We start from the raw sequence: 21,789 nt of genomic DNA, 5'->3' as shown, positions 1-21,789 counted from the left end.
TGGCGAGTCTGGGATTTCATTTGCCAACAAAATCTCTCCGCAGGAAACATCTATTGCTTGTTGGATGCACAATGCTTTGTATAAGTTATGATTCGTTTGTTGACTCGAGAATGAAAGATCCTCACTAGCTAGCAAGATGCAGCTGGGCTTGGCTCCTGGCAAATCAGGGTCCAGTTTGGATCATGCAGTAGTATGCACTGAGTGAGCATGTAGCCTGCTACTGGATCCTCAATGCCCATCAGCCTTTCAGTCTGTACTACTCCCGTACTGCTGTGGTAGTCGAGTTACTTGGACATCCTGTGCCATTTAGTAGAGTCGACACAGCCTAGTCATACAAACTAGGGCTCGGTTGCCTGACATACCATGGAATGAATCGGGCTGACCGAGAGTTAATTCGAGGGGGGAAGGGGGGAGGGGTTGGGGGCTGAGGGACAATAAGAGTCCATGGATGACCGCCAGATCGTCCCGTTGTGGAAATGCCAACTGTCGGTCGGGAGGGGTTGCAGCGAGGGGGTTTGCCAGGCGGAGTTGATTAGATAGGTGGTAGCACATACTAACTGGTAAATCCTCCCTCTCTCGGCGCTGACCGTCTCACCAATTTCTAATGCAGGTGGTACAGAGCAATCAACCCAGTCCCCTTCACCATGCCATTCTCTATTCGGGCCCACGCCTGCATTTCATGTCTCTAGGTCGCGGCGACTTCACAAGGCTTAGCAAGCAAAGATGAGATGTTTAGCTCTTCTTCACTCTTGTGGGTGTAACCCTCCTACCAGCTTCTTTTAACTCTTTCCGATCGGCCGATCGAGCTGATTTGAATGACCATCGGATCGGATGCCCTCGTGAGAGACAGCTGCCGGCAATGATCATGGCGACCGCTGTCACGGACAGCTACCTGAACGAAGACATCTCGGGTCGACTCTCAGCCGCGACGACCGTCATCGTTATACTCACCACTACTCTTCTAGCCCTACGCATATACGTGCGAAGCCTCGCCCATGTCTCTAGCGGCTGGGACGATATTCTGCTGGCTCCTGCTTGGCTTCTTTGCCTGGGAGCATGTATAACATGTTATAGTGAGTGAAAACGCTGATCTAGCATCTCCTGGCAATTCCAACTAAGCCCATCCTCTACAGTGGCTATCACGCATGGAGGGTCCGGTCGTCACGTAGAAGCCGTGATGATGGACGACCCCAAGAAGCTGATCATACGTGGGAAATTGCTCTATGCTCTCAGCTGGCTTACCGCTTTCGCGAATACCTTCTCGCGGACCTCCATCTTAGTCCTGTTCCGGCGCATATTCCCTCCGGGCATCACGCGCATCGTGACGGATCTCGCCATCGTTTACTTGATCCTCTTCGTCCTCGCGCAGGCGATTGTCGGACTAACGGAATGCCACCCGCTGGCATACTTCTGGGACCGCAGCATCCCCGGCGGGTGGTGTGTGGATCAATTCCTCTTCTACCGAATGTCTGGTCTGCTGAATATCGCTGGAGACGTGGTGATCCTGATTCTGCCCATTCCGACCGTCTGGACGCTTCATGCGTCCCTGGCCAGGAGAACCGGGATTGCCATGGTGTTTCTGTCGGGCAGCTGGTATGTGCCATCATCGTCAACGTGCTCCTAAGTAACGGAAATCTAATGATTTTGTAGTGGCCTCATAGCCTCGTGTGTCCGAACCTCCTATTTTTTCACAGCTGCCAAATTGTCGATGACCGACCCGACCTGTAAGGCACCCTTCCTCCTTCCCATGTCACCACGTGTTTGGTCTCTGATTAGCTGCAGGGGCGGACATCAACCTAATGACCTGGACTACCGTAGAAAGTGGTCTGTATCTCTCCGCTGCCTGCATGATCGGGCTGCGACCCCTGCTTAACCAAGTGGCGGGCTGGATGACAAGGTCTCGCCTCGGGGTATTCACAGCCAAAGGCACGAAGGCCCGATCGCGGCGGAGCGATCCAGATGACGGATCACAATTGATCTCGACTATGAAGCAAGATCATATCAACTTAGAGACCTTCGATCGAGACCGGGACACGGACGAGAGATCAGCCATAGGGAGTGGGGCGAAGCAGCCCTCTGTTGTATAGGAGGAGCTCTAGGCAAGCAAGGGCGTAAAGAATGGACACGCGGTCACAAGATCGCTGAACCTCGACACCATAATGCCTTTAGATAGTCTATGACCACTTTTCAATTCGCGAATTCAATATACAGCTCTCGAACATCTAGTTGGCACTGCAACCTCAAGTCTACATGTGCAGAAGACTATCTACGATCATGCTGTCTCATTCACGTCATGTTGGGGATGGTGAACTAGGATTTCACACTTTGAACGGGATGTAATGAGCTGGTCTTGATGTTACTAAAGTCAATCTTGTGATATTTATTATCATCACATTGATTGCCTTGTCTTGTACCTGTAGGCTACATTATCCCATGGCGAAGTTGCTTCGTCCTTCAGCAACGGGCAGTTACTCCAACACAGCCGGATGAGAGAACACACTCAAAAGTTTCAGGCAATTCTAATTTTCAACCATATTATGGTAGTATATGTATGACAAAAAAACAGATGCATTCTCAATTTGACTCGCTCTCTAATTAAAAAGACTTTTGTATGGGGCAGTTTGTACGGGGGGAGACGCCTTTCGTGGGATCCGTGAGCCTTTTCTCCCCCTTGTTTCGTCCTTAGGCGAAGAGCGCTTTGTAAGCTTGGGTATCTTACTTGTACGGTTTGCTCGACGGCCATCCCCAGGCTCTCCTGAAAGTTCTGCCTCGGGGTCATCATTATCATCGTCAGGGATACTTGCTCGGTCCTGCTCTTCAGCATCTTCTTCCTGGTCCACCTCTGAATCTGAAGCAGAATGATCATCCAGGTCCTCCTCCGGGGAATGAGGGCGCTCTTCCTGCAATTCTAGGGGTTTCCCCTCAGGGGAGTCTTGGACCTTCTCCTCCGGCTGATCTTCGTGAGGTTCCTCTTCATCGTTGTCAGCATGGTCTTCTTCGTCGGAATGCAGATCGTGAGAGTCTTCGGGATCCTCAGGTTCCTTATCAGAGGAGTCATCTTCCTGGCTCTCTTCTGCCAGATTAATGAAAGGGTTTCTCTCAAACTCTGCAACACGCTCCTGTTCACCATGGTGTCCTTCCGGGTGTCCTTCCGGGTCTCCTCCACGAACCGAGCTGCGGTCAATTTCTACCATCATAGAATCTCTGTCACGAATCAGCAGAGGGCTAGGACTACGAGAACCTACATCATTAACAGCCGATGTCCTTGCAGCTAGTAGCTCGCTGCGGCTGCGGCTGCGCTGTCTCCCTCTGGCGTCATTGCCGTGCTCGTACGGCTCGATGCCGATCCTTCGCCCTTGAAGGTGCATCTCCAATAGCATATCCATTGGCCCGGGGAGAGCCAGCAGCGCAAGGTCGTCGAGGTGCCCCGCAATATGCCGCAAGAAGCCCTCATTCCCGTGTCTCAGAGCGCTGTGATCGCCTTCGCGAAGACCACAGAAAGGACACTCCTCGATCGGATGAGCTTGCTCGCTCGCGCTTGCACGTCGGTGGTCGTTCATGTGCTTGATCCATGCTTTCATGCTCCCGAAGACGCTGGAACACGGGCCCCAGAGGCACAGGTAGGGTCGTACGTCCTGGAGGACGTGATCCTCCCACCGGACCGCATCGAACTCCCCGACTGGGAAGTAGACCATGCAGTAGGGGCAGCGGAAATCGGGCTCACCTTCTTTGCTTTGCGGCATTGGGGGCCACGTGAAGACGTCGGGCATGGCCCGCAATCGTTGGACTCTTTCACGACTAGATTTCCGCTTGCTAGACCCGGCTCGTCTGCCATGTTTATGCTGATGATACCCGATGGCGATGCGGCTGTCGACCAGCCTTGTCCCGAGCCGATCGTGCAGCTTGGAGTCGACGCAGGGGAACACCTGCTTGATGATGCGAGACACGAAGTCCTTGAATTTAGACGTCACGTCGTTGTTGTCAGCATCCAACACGGAGAACATGGAGGGGTCCTCATGCTTCCGGGGGCGATGTTTGCCGTGCCCTTTGCCCCGAGCATCGGATCTGAGCACATGCACGCGCATCTTGTTGATGAAATTGTAGACGTTCTTCAGAAATGTGACCCGAGGCGCTTTCTTGACCAGAAGCACCAGCAGATTGACGCGCATGAGCCTGAACAGATAGGTGAATAGATCCATGGTCGTCGGGTGCTTGGCCTGGTATCTCACCGATGCTTTCTTGCTCGTCAAGAAACGAGATTCCTTGACGAAGCGTCGGAATGTGTCATGGACATCCGTAAACGAGAGGGTCCTCTGCACCCGGTCTTTGACCAGCTCCTGTAGCATGGCTTCGCAGATCTGAACCTGGCCGTAAAGACTCCTGATGGTGGTGAACCGGGACATGGTGGTGTACATGTCGACCGAGGATCAAGGCGTTGAGTATCAGCAACTTTGGGCTGGAGCGTCTTTCGAGTCTTGGGTGGGATCCTGTCTCGAGGCTATTTATGTTAATTTGCGTCTGCAGCGGCTTTGTTTGTGACTTGCGAACAATGGCATTGTTTTGACTTCGAGCATCTGGTTCTTGGCTGTTTGTGTAGATTTTACTCCCCTGAAACCTACCGGAATTGTCTATAATGTCTTTGCAAGCGAGACAAAGGTTCATTCGATAGTCAATTGAGAGGGAGTTGACGAAGAAAGAAACACAATTATTCTCTATTGTCTCGCTTCTATTATATAGTCAAGGTAATCTGCGTTGTTCCAGCTGTGTTATGCCACAGGAGACTGAGCTTCTTAGCCAGACCATTCTCCTCATGCCTCGGTCGGGACCGCAAGCCTCACTGGATATCTAGCGTATTATGTCGAGTCAAATGGAGAGACAGACATGTTCGTCCAACTTGATTGACTACAATATGTTGCTCTGTGACTAATGCTAATATCGAGTACATGCTTGGCAGAGGAAGACTTTGTGCGACACACTCCCTTGCAGCTGATTACCGGGATGACATTCTCATCTTCCCCTCACACACACACACACACTCTCTCTCTCTCTCTATCTCTCACTTCTTCTCTTTCTCCTTCCCCTCAACCCACTTTCTTCTCCATCTCTCTCAAACCCAAACCCAAGGAACACTACCATGGAGCAACCAACTTCACCATTCCCTCTTCCAGGCATTCAACACGGCCAGCGAATCCTCGCTAGTGTCGTAGAGAGCCGTGCAAAGAACGAACCCAATAGCGCGTGGGTGTCCGTCCCCATAGATGATGCCGATCTATCGCGGGGCTTTCGAGAAATCAGCTTCCAGCAATTGAACAACGCAGCCAACCATGCCGCCCACTGGCTTCACCAGCATTTGCCTGCCACAACGGAGCCATTTCAATGCTTCGCCTATGCAGGTCCCAAGGACTTTCGGTATGCCATTCTTGCAGTGGCCGCAGCCAAGTTGCAGAAAGTGGTTTGTTGCCGTGGATGTCTCCTGCCTGCAAGGAAGTCACGTTGATGTCGTTTGCAGATCGTACTTCCTTCTCCACTCATCACGCCCGAAGCTCAACTACGTATCTTCCGGCAGAAGAACTGCACTGTGTATCTGCGACCTGCATCAATGGTAGACCATGTGGCGGCTATTCTTCGGGAGACACCTGAGATCCAGCCGTTGACGGTTCCTGAGCTTGGGGATTTCTTGCAGGATGCTGAGGCTGCGCCGTATACGTGTTCTAAGACATGGGAGGAGGGAAAGGATGATCCGTGGATGGTCTTTCATACGTCTGGCACAACAGGTAGAAATCCAGCTTCTATGAATTATTATTATTAGTCCACTCCCAGCTGACAAGTTTGAGTTAGGCTTCCCCAAACCTGTTACGTATACCCATCAGATGATGGCAAGTCCAGATCTTGCTGCATCTCTGCCTGACATCGAGTATACTCACGTGCATCAATATGCTCTTCAACGGTGGTATACACCGCTCCCTTCGCTTCATGTGCGTCTAGAATTCTTGGGTCTAATTTCTCGTTCGGGATACTGACGCCTCCAGTTTGTGGGAACGGTGATGACCCTGTCTATGACTTCCTTCGTCCACATGGTCGCGGTAGTGGGTCCTTCCGCACCCCCGTCGCCCCAGGTTGTTGCGGACATCCTGCGTTATGGCCGAGTAGACGGAGCCTTACTCACCCCCGCCCTGATCGATGAGCTATGTCTCATTCCTTCTGGACTGGAGGCTCTACGCAACCTAAAGTATGTGCACTTTGCCGGGGCGCCTCTTTCTGCCAAAGCCGGTGCGCAGCTGGCTCCACATGTTCACCTAGTGCCCTGCATAGGCAGCACCGAAGCAGGGGGCTATTTCACCACAATCCAAGACAAAGACCGTCCGTGGGATTACATCACCTTTCAAAAACACGCAGGCGCCGAGTTCAAGCATCGTTTCAATAATCTACATGAGCTAGTCTTTGTTCGGCGACCAGAATGTGCTATGCAGCAGATCTTCTCTGCGTACCCGGACAGAGATCGCTTCGAGAGCAAGGACCTGTGGGTTGAGCACCCTGAGCTTAAGGGCTCGTGGAAGATTATCGGGCGTACCGACGATTACGTGGCGCTCGCACACGCGGACGGGCTGCATGCCTCGCTGTTGGAGCCGGAGATTGAAGCCCACCCGGGCGTGAGGTCGGCTTTGATCGGTGGCCACGGTCGTCCTGCACCTGTGCTCATTGTAGAGTTTTTCCCCAAGGCAGAGGTGGGCCATGATCATCAGTCCCTGGTTAAGAGTCTGCATCCGTATCTCGAAAGGGTCAATGCGCATGTGCATGACTGTGTGAGACTCTCGGCAGACCGGATCATAATTGCGAGCAAGGACAAGCCTTTTGTGCGTACGATCAAGGGGAGCGTGGCCCGATTGCAGACTCTTAGCCTGTATGAGGGTGAGATCGCGGCGCTTTTTGGGCAGTAGGTCAGCGATGAATCTGACCGTAGTGTGCCAAAGTAAGAATGGAGGAACAAAGTTTTACTCGTGGGCCATCATCACATGTCAAGTTGTGTAAATATGAATCCGCTGTAGAGTGCAGCATGCATGGTGTAACCGGAATTCATGTGAACAGGAATCAGCTGAGATCAGCACTAGTTCAGTCCGACTGTATTGTAAGAATGGGGAAATCCACCCGAAAGGGCCCTGGAACTCCGCACTGGAACCTCCCCCGCACCCGCACACTCAAGCTTTCCTTCTACTCCACATCCCCAGAGCTCACCACCACCACCACCACCACCACCACTATCGACATCGAATCCTCCAAACGAGCCATCATGGAGACCAGTCCATTCCGCATCATTGAGCACTCGATTCCCGGCCAGCATATCCGCGATCACCACCACGCCATCAGAGGCCGCCAAGAGACCGCTCTCCGCCTCGCCATCAAACAATACATCCCTGTCGACCGACCCGACCCGATCCCCGAGCATGCTGTCACTATCATCGGTGCGCACGGCACAGGCTTTCCCAAGGTGAGTCAATTCAGTGAAGCCCAGAGAGTCGCATCCTAAGAATAGAGTCCAGGAAATCTACGAGCCTCTATGGGAAGACCTCTACGCCCAGATGAAGCAACACTCGATCCCGCTGCGGGCCATCTGGGTCGCCGACGTCTCGAACCAGGGAGCCAGCGGTGTGCTGAATGAGGATATCCAAGGCGATCACAGTATGCTTCCAGCCCCACTGTCAAGAACAACACCATCACAAAACTAACACAACCACAGCAAACTGGTTTGACCACTCCCGCGACCTCCTGCATATGGTCAACCACTTCCGCGAGGAAATGACCCGTCCGATCATCGGAGTCGCACATAGCATGGGATGTGCGCAGCTGTATGCCTACCTACCCTTCCCACCATGCTCCAACCCATGCGGGACTTTTCTGATAACCAAGCAAACCAGAGTCCAACTATCAATCATGCACCCGCGCCTGCTGTCCACCCTCATCCTCATCGAACCCGTCATCCTCGACTTCGCCGGCCGCACCGCGCGCAGCCCCAACCCGTCCCGCTCCGCCGCCCTCCGCAGAGATCTGTGGCCCTCGCGCGCCGCCGCCGAATCCGCCCTCCGCAAGTCGCTATTGCGCCGCTGGGACCCCCGCGCCGCGTCGCGGTACCTCCACTTCGGGCTGCGCGAGCTTCCGACCCGGCTATATCCTGCTGTTGACACCAGCACTCTCCCGAGCCTCGGAGACAGCAGCAGCAGCAGCAGCAGCAACAACAACGACAACAAAAACTCCCCAGACCCCCCAATTGCCCAAAACCCACCACCACCCCCACCCACCGCGGTAACCCTAACAACCACCAAACACCACGAAGCATGGAGCTACAGCGTCCCCAACCTAGAACCCGCCAGCGCACACCTCGACCCCCTCCTCCTACCAGACTGGGACACCGAATTCGAGCGGCCCTTCCGTGTCTCTCGCCCGGAGTGCCAGATCAGCATGCGCAATCTTCCCTCCGTGCGGCCGAGCGTGCTCTGGGTCTTCGGCGGAAAGAGCTATCTCTCGCCGCCGGCGGAGCAAGACAAGAAGGTCCGGTTGACGGGGTCCGGGACCGGTGGGAGTGGTGGGGTGGCAGACGGGAAAGTGGAGAAGGCGGTGCTGGGGACGGGGTCGCATATGTTGGTTGTGGAGCAGGTGGGGTGGTGCGCGGGGACGATTGCCGGATGGTTGGGGGGATGGTTCAAGCGGTATGAGAAGGAGGAGCGGTTCTGGGGGGGTTATCAGTCCAAAAAATCGGACGGGGGCGAGATGTTAAGGCTTTCGGAGGAGGGGTTGGAGGCTTCAGTGGGGGATCTGGGGGTGGAAAGGCCGAGGGGAAAGGCGAAGTTGTAGACCTGACCTGGCTGTGGGTGCTGTGCTGGTTCTGAGGGTATTCGGTGGGGGTGGTTGTCTTGTTGCTTGCTGGGATAATGAAGGGTTGTCCGCATTGATACGCGTAGGCTAGAGTCGTGGGTCAAGTAGGCTCAAGCTTTAGGAGACTCCCACACTTCCCCATATTCTCTTCGTTAGATCAGTTCAGGGAAAGAAATCCATCCTACAAGCGAAACATGACTACATTTTGAACTTATAGCCCTAGACACGCCCTGAGGCATCATGCAAACATTCGAACGAACAAAAGAACATGCTCAAACAAATCAGTCAAAGTCGCTTGCTCATCCTGCCTTCAAAAGCCGACAGACAGCAGATGATCTAAGTATATGCCATAAAGATACAAACAATGTCCAGTACATACACAACCCCCAAACCATTACAGAATCCCCGGATCCACAGTATATACACACCCAACCCCACACTCCCTCCCCCCTCAAATCTCGGCACCAGGCACACACCCCCAACTACACCCCAACCTCCGGAACGGCAACGGCCGCAGAGTCTCCCCGGACGGCCGCGGGCCCTTCAACCCGTTCTCATACGTGCTGCAGTCCCACCACTCGATCCATTCGGTGCGCGCGAGCACGAACCCACGGTGACACACGGAACAGCTGCGGCCGCCGGCCGCGCGCACCTCCCTTGCGTCGCGCAGCAGCCGCAGCATCAAGGCCGGGTAGCCGGCCAGCTCCGCGTCGTGGAGGAGATCGAATGCCGGGGAGCGGGTGAGCGAGAGGAGGGCGAGTTCGCGGAGGGAGGGGACGCGCGAGGCAGTTGGAGGCATCACGTCCTGGGGGGCAGCGTCGGCGTCGGTATCGAGCTCCATTGCCGTCAACTGCTGCTGCAGCTCGACCGGCAGCAGCACGCCTTCAGCATTGTAGCGACGGACGGGCCCCGTGGCGACGTGCACGGGGGCCCAGGCTTCCTCGGGCGCGGGGCCGTCGTAGACGCACGACCGCAGCTCGCGGGGGACGTGCCACTCAGCCACGACCGCCGCTGCCGCCTCGTCTTGGTCCCCGTCATCGATCTGCAGAAGCGGGTTCGGGCGCACGGTGAGATGCTTCAGGTCGCCTTTGCGGATCAGCCACAGCAGCTCCCAGGGGAGGGTGCGCAGCCGGTTGACGGAGAGGTTGAGCTCCTGCAGCATGGTCAGGCGGCGGATCGCGGGCGGGATCGCGGTGAGCTTGTTGTTGCGCAGGCTCAGGACACGCAGCGTGTCCAGCTCGAAGAGCTCGCCGGATAGCGTGGGCAGGGCGTTCCCCGCGAGGAACAAGCGCAGGAACGGCTCGAGCGAGGTGTACACGTCTTCCGTGACGGGGGGTTCCGTGATGGCGGGGAGTTTGGTGAGGTGCTGCAGCGGACGCAGCAGGCCGGATGGGATGCTGCGGAGGTTTCCGCCGCTGGGTGTTGTTAGTGTTCATGCTCATGCCTCCTTGGCGGATCAGAGTTGAATTCTCAGGGCAGAAACTCACCTCAAATCCACACTATCATCCCCCCTCTCCAGACAGTCGTTCACAATCGCCCGCGCGATCTGATGCTCCCTGGGCTCTTCCTCGATTCCACGCCTCAGCCCTCCTCCCAAGGTAGCTCTCTGACCCTGACCGAGCGAACTCGTAATTCCAGAAACCTGCTCCCCCCATTGCTGCTGCTGCTGCTGCCCCAGTTCCACCTCCCCCCCCACCCCCTCCTCCCTCCTCTTCCCATTCCCAATCCCCTTTCCAATCCCATCAAGCCCACCCTCCCCATTCCCATCTCCAACAAACTGCCCCCAAACCTCCTCCCCCCACGACGCATCAGAGCCCAAAAACCCTCCCGCCACAGAATCATCACTCCCCATCCAAACCCCACTATCCACCAACCTCTTCTCTCGAAAATCCACCCTCTTATTGCGCTTGGGACCCTCTTGACCTTGCGATGGTTGCGGCTGATGCCCCCCCGACGACATCATCTTCTCCCCCCACCACGTCCCGCGATACCGGCGCTTCCGACTCCCAGACCCTGAAGGGTGATGAGAATGATGTGTGGTGGCGGTTGCGTGGCTGGCACCCCCCGTTGCTGCCGCAGCAGAGCCGGTGTAGTTCTCCAGCCCGCCGGAGCCGGGGACATCGTCGCTGGAGAAGAAGGCGGGGTCGCTGGAGGGTTGGCTGGAGCGGTCGTCGCAGCGGGAGCGGGCGGTTAGGGTGAGGCGGGAGTGGTGGTTGTGGTGGTTGTGGTGATTGTGGTGGTTGTGGTGGTGGCGGCGGGTTGGCGAGGCGCGGTGGTGAATGCGACGCGGGGGTGGTGGGAGTGGGGGATCGAGGGTTGGGTCCATTTTGTGCTCGGTTGCACTTCAAAAGATGTGGTCGATGAAGAGGTGTAGTAAAGAAGACAGAAACAAACCGCACCCTCTCGCCTCGAGTGTGGGCTGTTAGCAAGGGAACTTGGCGCGGCGATCGGGGTGAATCAGATCAGATCACCCTGTCCGTCGGATAGAATGACGTCCGAGAGAATGTCGATCAACTGGGACTGGGAAAGATTGGGCGGCGCTAGTTGGATTACACTAGCCCTTCTTGATGCTGGGCCTGCATGTCACAGCTGTCATTTAGGAAATGCTTGAGGAATGTTTGTTCGCGACGGAGTTGAAGAATGGAGGGGTTCCCTTTTTTTTTTTCTTGTGGTGTTGTTGTTGGAGACGCGTCGCGCTGGTTCGGAGCGGGGCGATAAGTAGTCACTTACTACAGATTGAGAACACTACCTACCCAAGACCCTTATCCGGGTCATTTTTTGCAGCTACAGTACTGAACGGCTATGTCTAGGTTCACTGTCTGACTCGGATTTTATTCTATTTATCTAGACTATTTCTGCGGACAAAAAATGGTCAAGTAGATTGGGGGTCGGCCACTATACATTGGATTCACCACTACATATGTGCACCGCTTCCAAACTCACAGCGAGACCCCAAGAAAGTAAGAAAAAAAAAATAGGTATATAAACTAAATTCCCCGGAGAGATACTTGTGCTGGTCACCACCAGCCATCAAATCCATCAACTCGTCATATCTGAAACGTCATAAAGGGGTATATGGGTCCATAACCGAGCGTCCCATCCGGATTCCTGATCGCGATCAAGAAACCAGAGGTCGAACGAAGAGAAATTAAGTATAAGCGACGAAAAAAAAAATAAATAAGAACAGTTGGAAAAGTGATAAAGAGTCTGGTGGTCATGATGTGTAAGGTTGAACACAATTAATTTCGACCAAGTTGGCAATGGTTGACTCTGTTGACTTTGCTCACAGAGCGCCCATGATCAGTGCCAGAGATCCGGCGACAAGCGCAACAGGCATGCCAGCGGTGTTGACGTGGCCCGCGCCAGTGAAAATGGAAGACGCGGTGGCGGAGGCACTGGCCGAAGGAGCGACGACAAGCGAGGTCGGGACGGCAGAGGAGCTGACAGCCACCGAGCTGCTAATCAGAGGAGCGCTGGGTGCCTGGGTGGGAATCAGCGGTGCGGACGTGGTCGACGCGCTCGAGGAGGTCACGGTGTCGACATGAACCAGCGTCCGCGTGAGGAAAGTGGTCACCGTCGAGGTGGAGGTGGTGTCAGCGTTTGCGGCGACAAGCTGGGCAGCCGCCAGGCAGAGCAGGGAAGAGGCAACAGCGCTGATCTTCATCTTGATGGTTTGGATTGTAGTATGGCTTGAAAGGATCGAGTACCGGGGTCGGACAAGATATATATGTGAAGTGGCAATGAGGCGAGCGCAGCTACCGAGTCAAAGGAATGAGTGACAGGCGACGGACAAAGACGCGAATGAGTGAGCGTCTGAGTGACAATGCCGGTTGGAGAAGAGTTTCCGTAGGTGGAGCGCTGCTCGAAGCCGAACGAGTGTGAAACAAATCGATGTTTGATGCGACGCGCCGGGGTAGCAGGAAAGAAAAAGGGACGGCCGTGAGCGAGGCGGACCCGGACCCTAAATAAGAACCCAAAAAGAGCCCCTAGGAAAGTTCGAGGCCATCGGTCTCGAGCCCGTCACAGCCAGAGGCACCGCAAGCCCACAACACGATGGGTCGGGAAAATTCCTCGGCGAGTCGCAAGGGGCGCTTTGAGCCAAGTCGATTGGCTCTGGGGCCGTCAAGAATGCCCCGGGGACATTATTCACGTCGAGTCGTCTACACGGCGCCTGCCGAGAACAAAATCACGGCGCCACGAAGCTCCGCCAGCACATCCGGTGGCACCGGTACAGTACGTACTGCGTTGGCGGTCGTGATCTGGGTTGAGGTGGATGAGAGCCCGACTCCTTTCTCGCCTCTGGGTTTTTCTCATGCAGGCTTATCCCGGTCGAGTATAAGGACGATTGGATGTGGGCTCTAGCGAGGTCACTAACCCGACCAGGCCCCGTATTAGCTTTGGTTCCTGAGAGTGTCAGCCCAATGACGAGACAGTTGGATCCGGATCCATGGAAGAGGGGTCTGGCGGTCTTACCAGACAGGGTTTGATGGTCGCGAAGCTAGTCTCACTCGTTTTGACTCGTTTTTTGCTGACCCTTGATTGAGTCCGAACCCCTGGATCAATACGGATTCGCCCGGATGGTTCCCAAGGCTAATTTGATTTTCTCTTTCATTCTGCAGTGCTCTTTCTCTGCCCCTCTTCCCTTGCGTTCGTGTTTTGTTTCATCTGTTTGTGCGACATGACGCTTTGTCTGTGTGAAGAGGAGGAAGGTGTCTTGGTTTTCCTTTGGTTTGGATTGTCTCCGTTTCTTTTGTAGGTGGAAGAGAAATGGAAATGAAGGGAAAAGGGGAGGTGGGCGTGATGACTGATTAGTGGGCGCTAGGCCGACACTAGAAGCGTCTGAGGCACCCACTCACCCACTCTCTCACCCACTCTCTCCACCCGTTCCTGAGGCAAAGGGAAGCAGTCTTTCTTCCCCTTGCAGTGTGCAATCAAATTAACCGGGGATCCTTTGGGTTGGGGTCCGCTCCAACGCACAACAACAACAGCAACCACAACGACCACAACAGCCACAACAACAAAGCGCCATGTTCCGTAAATTTGTAATCTGGAGCTACTGCCTGACTTGCAGCTACCGTCACACCGGTGATCCTTCTATCCACGCCTACAAAATAGTGTTGTCCATTGTCGTCCTCGTGGCCACCCGTGACATCTCGAATAGCCTCAATCAGCCACGACCATAGATCAGGAGTTATTTGGGACATTGGTCTAGTGCACGGACCATAGCCGCAGTCAAGCACCACCAAGAACAATCGCTGAGCTTAGGATGCGGTCCCCATGAAGAAAAGGGGGGTCATTATCACCGCTGTTTTCGTTACACTACGCAGTGCGCACAGTGACTGGGGAGACAGACGAGGTGCTTGGCAAGGATGTACAATGACTTAGGGGCTCAAAATCTCTCAAATGGTGCCATCGAAAGCCGGCCTGGGAGTCTCGGGAGCAACTCGGAAAGGACCGCTATCCAGCACGAGGGTTGGCGTTTGGCTTCCAGGACCAGCCAGCTCGAGAAGAGCCTTGCTCGGCTGCATTTGACCCCACTTTAGTCCGAGCCTTCAGTCATCATCATTGCACCAGCTCGTGTGTCGATTTCGTGCTGTTGTGAAGTGGCGAAGAAGCCTGCGGATAACGCGCTGGCGTTGCCAAAGTCTACTCAATGCCATCAATGACCGCATCGGTGCTGTTGGTCCCGATTAGAATATACTGTACAGTACGACCATTTGCCCCAGTATTCGGAGTTGAATGCTGAAAATCTCTCAAGTCTGTCTTGTCGCTAGTCAGTCGACGCTCTAGACCCTCTTCAGATCGAGCGATTCCTTCAAGTCCTAAGCAGAGGGCCCTGAACCCGTTCTTGCCATTGGAACCCCTCATCCCAGGATTATTGTGTTCAGGAACAGACGCATCTAGCACTTGCAGTGGTATGCAGTGGTGTTCTCTAGAGGAAGGGTAGGGCAAGCCCAACCTCAGAATGAAAGGGCCAGAAGGTTCGATACCTTCAAGGATTCGAAGGGAGGGGTAGATACAAGTTTTCCGATATTGTCGTTATCGGCGCCGGGACCCTGCACTTCCCGATGATGGAAAAGAAAACCCCGCACATCCGGACAGGGTTGTTATACGATAGAACAATTTTCCGGGCTTGAGTTGCGGCAAATGACCGCGGCGATAATGGACCATTCACTGGGCTCGAACCTGCTGCACAGATTGCCTTGACCAAAAGTAGATAACCGAAAGCATTCGTGTCAATTGATGACAATTGATAGTATATATCCGCACAGAGACCAAGGATGGCACGAAATACTCAACTCAAACTTCAAGAAAAACTCATTGAAGCCTGTTAGGGATCGTGACTAGTCTGCTGCTGTGGATAATGGAAATATATTTGCCTTCCACCTGCAAAGTGTGATTGCCTTGTTCCCAGATCGTTCGTGGAAAGGCAGGACGGGGACCTCGTAAGTAGGTGATGTTCCTGATCATGTCCCATTGCTAAGGTTCATTTCGCAAACGAAAAATCCAGTGACTTGTGTGGAAAATACTGAAATCAGCCCTCGCGACTGGATTTGTAGAACATGTCCGACCGGCAAGAGCCGACTCATAGCTGATGTTCGGTATTCGCAGTTTGCAAGCCAGAGCTCAAGACTGGATTTGTCTGTATAAGGGCCTGCAAAAGACCTTCCCAAGGCATTATTAGTCAGCCGTTGATCAATGCTGCTAGTAGTGACAATTGAAGTGGAGATTCTAGGTCGAGAAAGTGAGAAGGTTGCATTTCGGATAAACCCAGGGTAAAAGGTTCTTCATCGAGGAAATCACCCGAGTGTAGTGCTGTGCTTCAATGGAAGTAAAACCAGGTAGAGGGCCACATCATGTTAGTGGGGTAGAAAAGACACGGAAGGGCAGAGTAGTCATTTGTACTAGGCGACGCTATATTAGTCCTATAGACTCTGAACTTAGCCTTGCAAGCTTTCTACCACGAGACTCGCGGTACACATCCAGTAAGCAGTATAAAAAGGTCCGGTTGCCGGTATACCGTCGTAGTAACCGAGCCGATATCCTTCCTGAGCCCCAGGCTTCATTAACGGCTGTAGGTCCTGCCCGGGTACACTTGAAATGTTCTGCTTTGATAAAATGCTCTTAGCTCGTCGGCAATAGTAGGTCCTCGCACATATATAGCTACAAGGTTCGGACTGATCAAGAGGCTATGCGATGGGTGAATTTTGCGGAGTATTCAAAGCTGTTAGGAAACATGCAGCTGGCTTAACGCCTATAGAGGGCGGCCATGACAAAGGCAGGAAGATTGAATTTATTATTGGCTTCGTGATCACGAGTTCTAGCGTTTCGAAGAAGCATGACCGTTGCTTTAACTCCCATTGCAGGCTCAGTTTGTAGCGGTGGGGCATCTGTCTCATGTTAGATATCAGTATTGAGATGGTCCTAGCATGGCTTGTTCTCGGGCTCGGGAACCAGTCATGAGGTAATAGTCGACGCATCAGCACGGCTAAGAACTGAAATTCCTTGAGAACCTGAAAGCTATCGATAACTGCGTCACTGAGGTTAGGTGCATCTAGCCACTCACCACAGCCACGGAACTCGCTGGCATCATGGATAGGACTCGATAAGGCCTGCTGGATGTGGTAGATGTGATTTCGTAATAGACCCTTTTCTATTGGCGCATATGATAAAGCTCGTGGCCAGCTCCGAAGGCTTGTTAGGAACCAAAGGTGTACGTGTATCCCAAGATAAGCAATCCCAGGCAAGGAAACCCGAGTGCGGTGGTGAAGAGCAAATCATGTTGGCGAGTGTGGACCGGTGACTGTTGGGGTGCGGGTAAGGCTGAACAAAAAAACCCACCCAACTCCACATCTTCCATATTTATCCTGGTATCACTGGCTAACGGCGATGGATGACTCCCTTTTCCTTCAGCCTAGACGATCTCCAAGAGAGCATTATTAGTCACTCACAATTTACGGGTAGAGACTGAGACTGGGATCCATTTCATCTTGTTTTTTCTGAACGAGAGTTGAGAACAGCATGTCTTCCAACCTCCAACGTCCTGCAAAACAGGAATCGAGCCGTCGATTTCGTTCTCTCTGGCCATGATGAAGTATTACCGCCAGCACCCTCTCTTTCAGAAAAGGCTGTCTTTCAGACTGCTATGTGCAGCGTTCTGCTTTGGGTTCTCAGGTGCCGCTCGGGGTAGGGCTACCCATTCCCTTGCATTCGTGAGCTTCAACTGACCGAACCTAGGTCTCGATGGAGGCCTGATCGCTAGTACTGTTGCAGAACAATCCTTTGTCGACCAATTCCACCTGAACGCTAGCTATCTCAGTGTTTCTGAAAAGGCAAATCGCTTATCCGATGTCACGTCTATGGTACACATCGGCAGTTTGCCGGGGGCTATTGTTGCTTTTATCCTCTGTGAGCGCATCGGTATGCTATGGACAATGCGTCAAGCTTGCCTCCTTTGGATCATCGGCTCGGTTGTCTTCATTACATCCCATAACCTTGGACAAATATACGCTGGAAGGTTTATCATGGGGCTAGGCATTGGGCAGTATGGCGTGATTGCGCCTGTTTACCTGGGCGAAGTAGCCCCACGGCAGATTCGCGGGATGATTGTGGGCATGTACGGCATGTCAGAATATCTGGGAATTATGATAGGGGTAAGGAATAGCGGTCGAATTATAGGATCCGGTCGCTGATGGTATCTAGTACTTCTCCATATGGGGTGCCTCCATTCATATCCCTAGCTCGAGTGCCAGACAGTGGGTCATTCCACAAAGCATCCAGATCATGTGGGCAGGGCTACTTCTACTTTCTTCCTTTCTCTGTGAGGAGAGCCCTCGCTTTCTGTGCAAAAAGAATCGTCCCAGGGCCGCCTTACACTCATTCGCAAGACTATGGAACTTGTCCGTCATGGATCCTGGTATTCACGTTGAGATAGCGAACGCTCAGGCCCAGCTCGAGTTGGAGCACCAGAATAGGTCTTCGCTGCGTGTGTTAGGTGCTATTAAAGAGCTTTTCGCAACGAGGGACAATTTAAGGCGTATCGCCTTCATCTTCACTCTTCAATGTCTAGGAGAGTGGTCCGGTCCTAATTCTGTGACAAGTGAGCCAAATATGGTCCTTTCCGACTGTTAACTAAGGATTCATGCTGACCAAGCCTTTTTAAGCTTATGCTCCTGAGCTCTTTGAGCTCTTTGGCATTGAGGGACAGTCACAAAAGCTCTTCACGACAGCAATCCTCGGGGCTGTCAAGTTCGCATCTGCGCTGGTTTCCGCTCTGTTCTTGCTTGATGCATTGGGTAGGCGGAAGACGCTTTATCTCGGTCTGATCATCCAGATCTTAGCTCTTACATATGACTCTATCTTCCTCACAATCTTCGCAACCCTGTCGCCAAGCTCGCAACAGGAACCTGCCGTTAGACACGCAGCTATTGGGGCGATTGTCATGATCTACATGACCGGCCTCAGTTGGGCGCTTGGATGGAACTCTATGCAGTACCTCATCCCAGCGGAAACATTCCCACTAGGGGTTCGAATTGTCGGAGTAAGCCTGGTCACACTTTGGCACTACGCCAACCGGATTGGGGTTTCTAAGGTTTGGGTTTAATCCAAAGGACCTTTGTATCTCGACATCACACTAACTCACTTAGGCCACTCCTATGATGCTCCTCAGTGACGACTCGCTCACGCCCAAAGGCACGTTTTGGTTTTTCACAAGCATATCCATGCTGGGGCTTTGGTTTGTCTGGGTCTTCGTTCCGGAGACTTCTGGAAAAGGACTCGAGGAGACGAACGCACTATATACAGGCAATCGCAATGCTCAAACCCCAGATTTGACAGTTGATGACGACTCAAAATTGAGCCAGATTGCGGAATTGGCCCGCAACTCTAATCTGACGAGCGAAAGCAGCTCCCATCAATCGGGCCGCCACCGGTAGGAGGCAAACCCGCGTATTTCCGTGATGGTTGTGATATATCCGTCTTCACAGCTACCCCGCATTCTTGTACACCGCGAAAAGTCTCGGCGACTCCACATTCCTCCACATCTCATCGATCATTTCCGTACAGAGATATTGGATCTTACCATTATTGTCGAAACTATCGTCTAACTCTCGCTTTGATTGGTGAATGCGCCATCAAGTCACAGCATGGCTGGCGGCTCACCGAATATGATCGCGGAATTTCTTTTCACTCCGGAATATGTCCTTAAAAGGAGCCTTCGTCTTGAGAAACGCTGACATTTCCATTCCTTTTCACTTTTTACTATTGCTTATTGCAAGTCCTCATACAAAATGGCGGGAAAGATGGAGGATCGAGAAATCTACGATTACGTTATCTGCGGGTAAGTATATCTACTGTGAGGGGGTGTACATCAACTCATTCAGTACCTTTGATCGCGTTTTCAGCAACTTACACTCTTCAATTTAGAGGAGGCACTTCAGGATGCGTCATTGCAGGGCGGTTGGCCGAGAACCCTCAAATTAGGATCCTCGTCATCGAGGCTGGACAACATAACAAAGATCTGGAGAGTGTTCACATGGCTGGGGCGTGAGTGATACGATAATACGCCTGCATGAAACATTATTGATCATGGCGATTTCAGCTGGTCCACCAATTTTGATAAAGAAACGGATTGGAACATTGTCACACGTCCGATGTCTGGTGTCGACAACCGGCAGGTCAAACTAAGCAGGGGCAGGTTCCTGGGTGGCAGTAGTGGGTGCAACGGAACCCTCTGTATCCGTGGCTGTAAACAAGACTACGATGATTGGGGCCTAGATGGATGGAGTGGTCAAGAGTTCTTCCAATACATGCGGAAGGTTGGTCGCTTTTCGTGAGGCTGCGACATGTGATACCATTTGAGCTGACATGTGGTTCCAGGCCGAGACATTTCACTCGAAGCCCTGGTTTAAGGCTAACCACGAGTATCACGGCCATTCCGGACCTTTGCATGTCGAGCCACACGATCTTGCACCAATCAGCAATTTGATTATGGACTCGTTTGTCTCACAGGGCCTTCCACTTGACCACGACATGTTCACAACGGGGGAGACACCCCACGGGTGTGGTCATGTACCACGAACAGTACACAAGGGTATCCGTACAACAAGTGGTGATTTTATTACGAATGGATACCTCCGGTCTAACGTCACAGTTATGACTGAAACCACTGTCGACAAGGTTCTTCTGGGGCAAACTTCTGAGGGCTTGAAGGCTGAAGGAGTGGTGGTAATCACGTCCGATGGCCCGAAATCTATTTACGCAAAGAGAGAGATTATCATTTCTGGGGGGGCATACTGTAGCCCAGCAATTCTCATGAGATCTGGGATAGGGCCCAAGGAGGAGCTCGGTAAGCATGACATTGAATGCAAGGTGGATTTGCCAGGAGTGGGTCAGAATCTCCTGGACCATATGGTATGTTGCGCTTAGGAGAAGTCCGAGTTGGTAAACACACGTCGCTCACTAGGTGGTGCCTAGATTGTTTTCATATTCTATGAGACCGAAAAGCCCGGCTTGACAAATGATTACCTCGTCCACCACCGCGACAGCTTCGAGAAGAGCTACGCACTCTGGAAGGAGAAAAAAGAAGGGTTCCTTTCAACGTTTCCATTTGGTTGTTTCGCATTCGCCCGACTTGAAGATCGTCTCAAGGACGAGCCACTTTGGCGGGATGCACCACGGGAGCCCGGTCGTGACCCGATGGGCTTGACTCCGAAGCAGCCTAACATTGAATTCTTTACCACGGAATGTTATGGCGGACCCAAACAGTACGACCAATTTCCTATCGACCACAAGCATGCATTTTCTATTATCGCGGAATTGTTCTCTCCTCGATCTCGAGGGAGCGTGACACTATCTTCGAAGGACCCGCTTGAAAATCCTGTAGTGGATTGTAATTATCTTTCGGATCCATTGGACCTCCTTGTTCTCACAGAAGCCTGTCGATTTGCCAACGAGATCATCACCAAAGGAGCTGGAACTAAAGACATTGTCAAGGGATCGTGGCCGCCCAACCTGACTCATCATACGTACACCAAAAGAGAAGAGTGGATTCCCTACGTTAAAGAGCACGGAACGACCTGTAAGTCAAATCCTACCTTCTTCCAGGCGTGGCCGTACTGATGTTCATTTGACAGGCTACCATGCCGCAGGTACTTGCGCCATGGGTAAGGATGGTGACCCTAACGCCGTTCTTGACCATAAGCTACGAGTGCGCGGGGTATCCGGGTTGCGCGTTGCTGATTGCAGTGTTATGCCAACGCTGCATGGAGGCCATACCCAAATGCCTGCTTACGGGATCGGGGAGAAGTGCGCTGACCTCATCAAGGAAACTTGGAGCACACCCGCACTAGGAGGAGTGTCAAAGCTATGAGCAAGTTCTTGCTAGCTCCCAGTTTTTTTGTCCGTATCTACTTTACTTCTACTCTGTCTTGAACTGTCCGCCGCTATTCAGCAATATTCATTCGTATGTGCTCTTTCAATATGATGGTGGTAGCTTTCTTCAATCCAACTACTGATGTTATGAAAACATCGTGAGATAGAGACACCTAGAGCAAGGTAATATCATTCAGCCAAGAGCCTTCAACGCACCATTTGAAAGGCATGTGTAGCCACCGCATACCTTGCAGCGACCTACCATGGCAGCGAAGCAGAGGGCAAGCCCGGCATCGGCCCTAAGCTTTCGGCACTAGCCTCGCGGTCGGGTCACCGCGCCCAATGAACGGGAAGTAAATCAGCCTTGTGGAGGCTAGCGCGAAGCGACTGTTCCGCTTTGGCAATGAATTATCCAAAACCATTTGCCGATGACTCCATAGGGCTGACGACTCTGAGCCTTTCCAGGCCTGATAGACTAGCTCACCCTAGATGAATCGTGGTGGAGTCAGGAAATGCCGTCTTCACAACAAGCAATTGCGTGCTTTTTTA

General features: G+C 53.0%; 8 protein-coding genes across 8 annotated transcripts; 5 read left to right on the top strand and 3 right to left on the bottom strand.

The window, feature by feature from the left end:
* Positions 1 to 668: 668 nt before the first annotated feature.
* On the top strand, positions 669 to 2,493 carry BO82DRAFT_352375 (uncharacterized protein). The gene is made up of 5 exons (XM_025634669.1): positions 669 to 751; positions 851 to 1,073; positions 1,134 to 1,593; positions 1,651 to 1,724; positions 1,783 to 2,493. The coding sequence occupies exons 2-5, from the start codon at positions 866 to 868 to the stop codon at positions 2,085 to 2,087; spliced, it is 1,047 nt and encodes a 348-aa protein (XP_025494187.1). The 5' UTR covers positions 669 to 751; positions 851 to 865; the 3' UTR covers positions 2,088 to 2,493.
* BO82DRAFT_390448 (uncharacterized protein) lies at positions 2,455 to 4,670 on the bottom strand (the record flags this gene model as incomplete). Its single annotated transcript, XM_025638518.1, has 2 exons — positions 2,720 to 4,670; positions 2,455 to 2,519 (listed from the first exon to the last, which is right to left on the bottom strand). The coding sequence occupies exons 1-2, from the start codon at positions 4,413 to 4,415 to the stop codon at positions 2,455 to 2,457; spliced, it is 1,761 nt and encodes a 586-aa protein (XP_025494186.1). The 5' UTR covers positions 4,416 to 4,670.
* Positions 4,671 to 4,936: 266 nt separating this feature from the next.
* On the top strand, positions 4,937 to 7,084 carry BO82DRAFT_430459 (putative AMP-binding enzyme). The gene is made up of 4 exons (XM_025640624.1): positions 4,937 to 5,452; positions 5,510 to 5,774; positions 5,839 to 5,975; positions 6,030 to 7,084. Exons 1-4 carry the CDS (start codon positions 5,135 to 5,137, stop codon positions 6,936 to 6,938), a joined length of 1,629 nt encoding a protein of 542 aa, XP_025494185.1. The 5' UTR covers positions 4,937 to 5,134; the 3' UTR covers positions 6,939 to 7,084.
* A 117-nt stretch (positions 7,085 to 7,201) lies between these two features.
* BO82DRAFT_381868 (putative toxin biosynthesis protein) lies at positions 7,202 to 9,099 on the top strand. Its single transcript, XM_025637887.1, has 4 exons — positions 7,202 to 7,486; positions 7,539 to 7,677; positions 7,736 to 7,844; positions 7,914 to 9,099. The coding sequence occupies exons 1-4, from the start codon at positions 7,289 to 7,291 to the stop codon at positions 8,845 to 8,847; spliced, it is 1,380 nt and encodes a 459-aa protein (XP_025494184.1). The 5' UTR covers positions 7,202 to 7,288; the 3' UTR covers positions 8,848 to 9,099.
* Position 9,100: 1 nt separating this feature from the next.
* On the bottom strand, positions 9,101 to 11,514 carry BO82DRAFT_330662 (leucine-rich repeat domain-containing protein). Its single transcript, XM_025633108.1, has 4 exons — positions 10,930 to 11,514; positions 10,658 to 10,881; positions 10,356 to 10,525; positions 9,101 to 10,283 (listed from the first exon to the last, which is right to left on the bottom strand). Exons 1-4 carry the CDS (start codon positions 11,192 to 11,194, stop codon positions 9,320 to 9,322), a joined length of 1,623 nt encoding a protein of 540 aa, XP_025494183.1. The 5' UTR covers positions 11,195 to 11,514; the 3' UTR covers positions 9,101 to 9,319.
* Positions 11,515 to 12,151: 637 nt separating this feature from the next.
* On the bottom strand, positions 12,152 to 12,532 carry BO82DRAFT_362864 (uncharacterized protein; the record flags this gene model as incomplete). The annotated part of the gene is made up of 1 exon (XM_025636869.1): positions 12,152 to 12,532. One exon carries the CDS (start codon positions 12,530 to 12,532, stop codon positions 12,152 to 12,154), a length of 381 nt encoding a protein of 126 aa, XP_025494182.1.
* Positions 12,533 to 16,958: 4,426 nt separating this feature from the next.
* Positions 16,959 to 18,695, top strand: BO82DRAFT_305414 (quinate permease; the record flags this gene model as incomplete). Its single annotated transcript, XM_025632217.1, has 5 exons — positions 16,959 to 17,055; positions 17,107 to 17,522; positions 17,572 to 17,968; positions 18,033 to 18,460; positions 18,516 to 18,695. Coding segments are annotated over 5 exons (1,518 nt in total), but the record flags the coding sequence as incomplete, so codon positions are not given.
* A 395-nt stretch (positions 18,696 to 19,090) lies between these two features.
* Positions 19,091 to 21,377, top strand: BO82DRAFT_352369 (GMC family oxidoreductase). Its single transcript, XM_025634668.1, has 6 exons — positions 19,091 to 19,207; positions 19,294 to 19,413; positions 19,469 to 19,685; positions 19,747 to 20,280; positions 20,344 to 20,947; positions 21,003 to 21,377. Exons 1-6 carry the CDS (start codon positions 19,158 to 19,160, stop codon positions 21,236 to 21,238), a joined length of 1,761 nt encoding a protein of 586 aa, XP_025494180.1. The 5' UTR covers positions 19,091 to 19,157; the 3' UTR covers positions 21,239 to 21,377.
* The last annotated feature ends 412 nt before the right edge of the window (positions 21,378 to 21,789 follow it).

This window comes from Aspergillus uvarum (genome assembly GCF_003184745.1).
Source record: "Aspergillus uvarum CBS 121591 unplaced genomic scaffold BO82scaffold_13, whole genome shotgun sequence".
In the NCBI taxonomy this organism is placed as follows: Eukaryota; Fungi; Ascomycota; class Eurotiomycetes; order Eurotiales; family Aspergillaceae; genus Aspergillus; species Aspergillus uvarum.
Note: the sequence above shows the minus strand (reverse complement) of the source record. Positions and strands in the feature narration are given on the sequence as shown.

Coding starts and splice junctions, on each gene's coding strand:
- BO82DRAFT_430459 (XM_025640624.1), top strand. CDS start 5,135: ATGGAGCAACCAACTTCACCATTCCCTCTTCCAGGCATTCAACACGGC. Junction 5,453..5,509: donor CAGCCAAGTTGCAGAAAGTG/GTTTGTTGCCGT, acceptor TGTCGTTTGCAG/ATCGTACTTCCTTCTCCACT. Junction 5,775..5,838: donor TCATACGTCTGGCACAACAG/GTAGAAATCCAG, acceptor AGTTTGAGTTAG/GCTTCCCCAAACCTGTTACG.
- BO82DRAFT_352375 (XM_025634669.1), top strand. CDS start 866: ATGGCGACCGCTGTCACGGACAGCTACCTGAACGAAGACATCTCGGGT. Junction 1,074..1,133: donor AGCATGTATAACATGTTATA/GTGAGTGAAAAC, acceptor CATCCTCTACAG/TGGCTATCACGCATGGAGGG. Junction 1,725..1,782: donor GTCGATGACCGACCCGACCT/GTAAGGCACCCT, acceptor GATTAGCTGCAG/GGGCGGACATCAACCTAATG.
- BO82DRAFT_352369 (XM_025634668.1), top strand. CDS start 19,158: ATGGCGGGAAAGATGGAGGATCGAGAAATCTACGATTACGTTATCTGC. Junction 19,208..19,293: donor TACGATTACGTTATCTGCGG/GTAAGTATATCT, acceptor TCTTCAATTTAG/AGGAGGCACTTCAGGATGCG. Junction 20,281..20,343: donor AGAATCTCCTGGACCATATG/GTATGTTGCGCT, acceptor GGTGGTGCCTAG/ATTGTTTTCATATTCTATGA.
- BO82DRAFT_381868 (XM_025637887.1), top strand. CDS start 7,289: ATGGAGACCAGTCCATTCCGCATCATTGAGCACTCGATTCCCGGCCAG. Junction 7,487..7,538: donor ACGGCACAGGCTTTCCCAAG/GTGAGTCAATTC, acceptor AATAGAGTCCAG/GAAATCTACGAGCCTCTATG. Junction 7,678..7,735: donor GGATATCCAAGGCGATCACA/GTATGCTTCCAG, acceptor ACACAACCACAG/CAAACTGGTTTGACCACTCC.
- BO82DRAFT_330662 (XM_025633108.1), bottom strand. CDS start 11,194: ATGGACCCAACCCTCGATCCCCCACTCCCACCACCCCCGCGTCGCATT. Junction 10,882..10,929: donor TGCTGCGGCAGCAACGGGGG/GTGCCAGCCACG, acceptor ATCACCCTTCAG/GGTCTGGGAGTCGGAAGCGC. Junction 10,284..10,355: donor GATGATAGTGTGGATTTGAG/GTGAGTTTCTGC, acceptor AACAACACCCAG/CGGCGGAAACCTCCGCAGCA.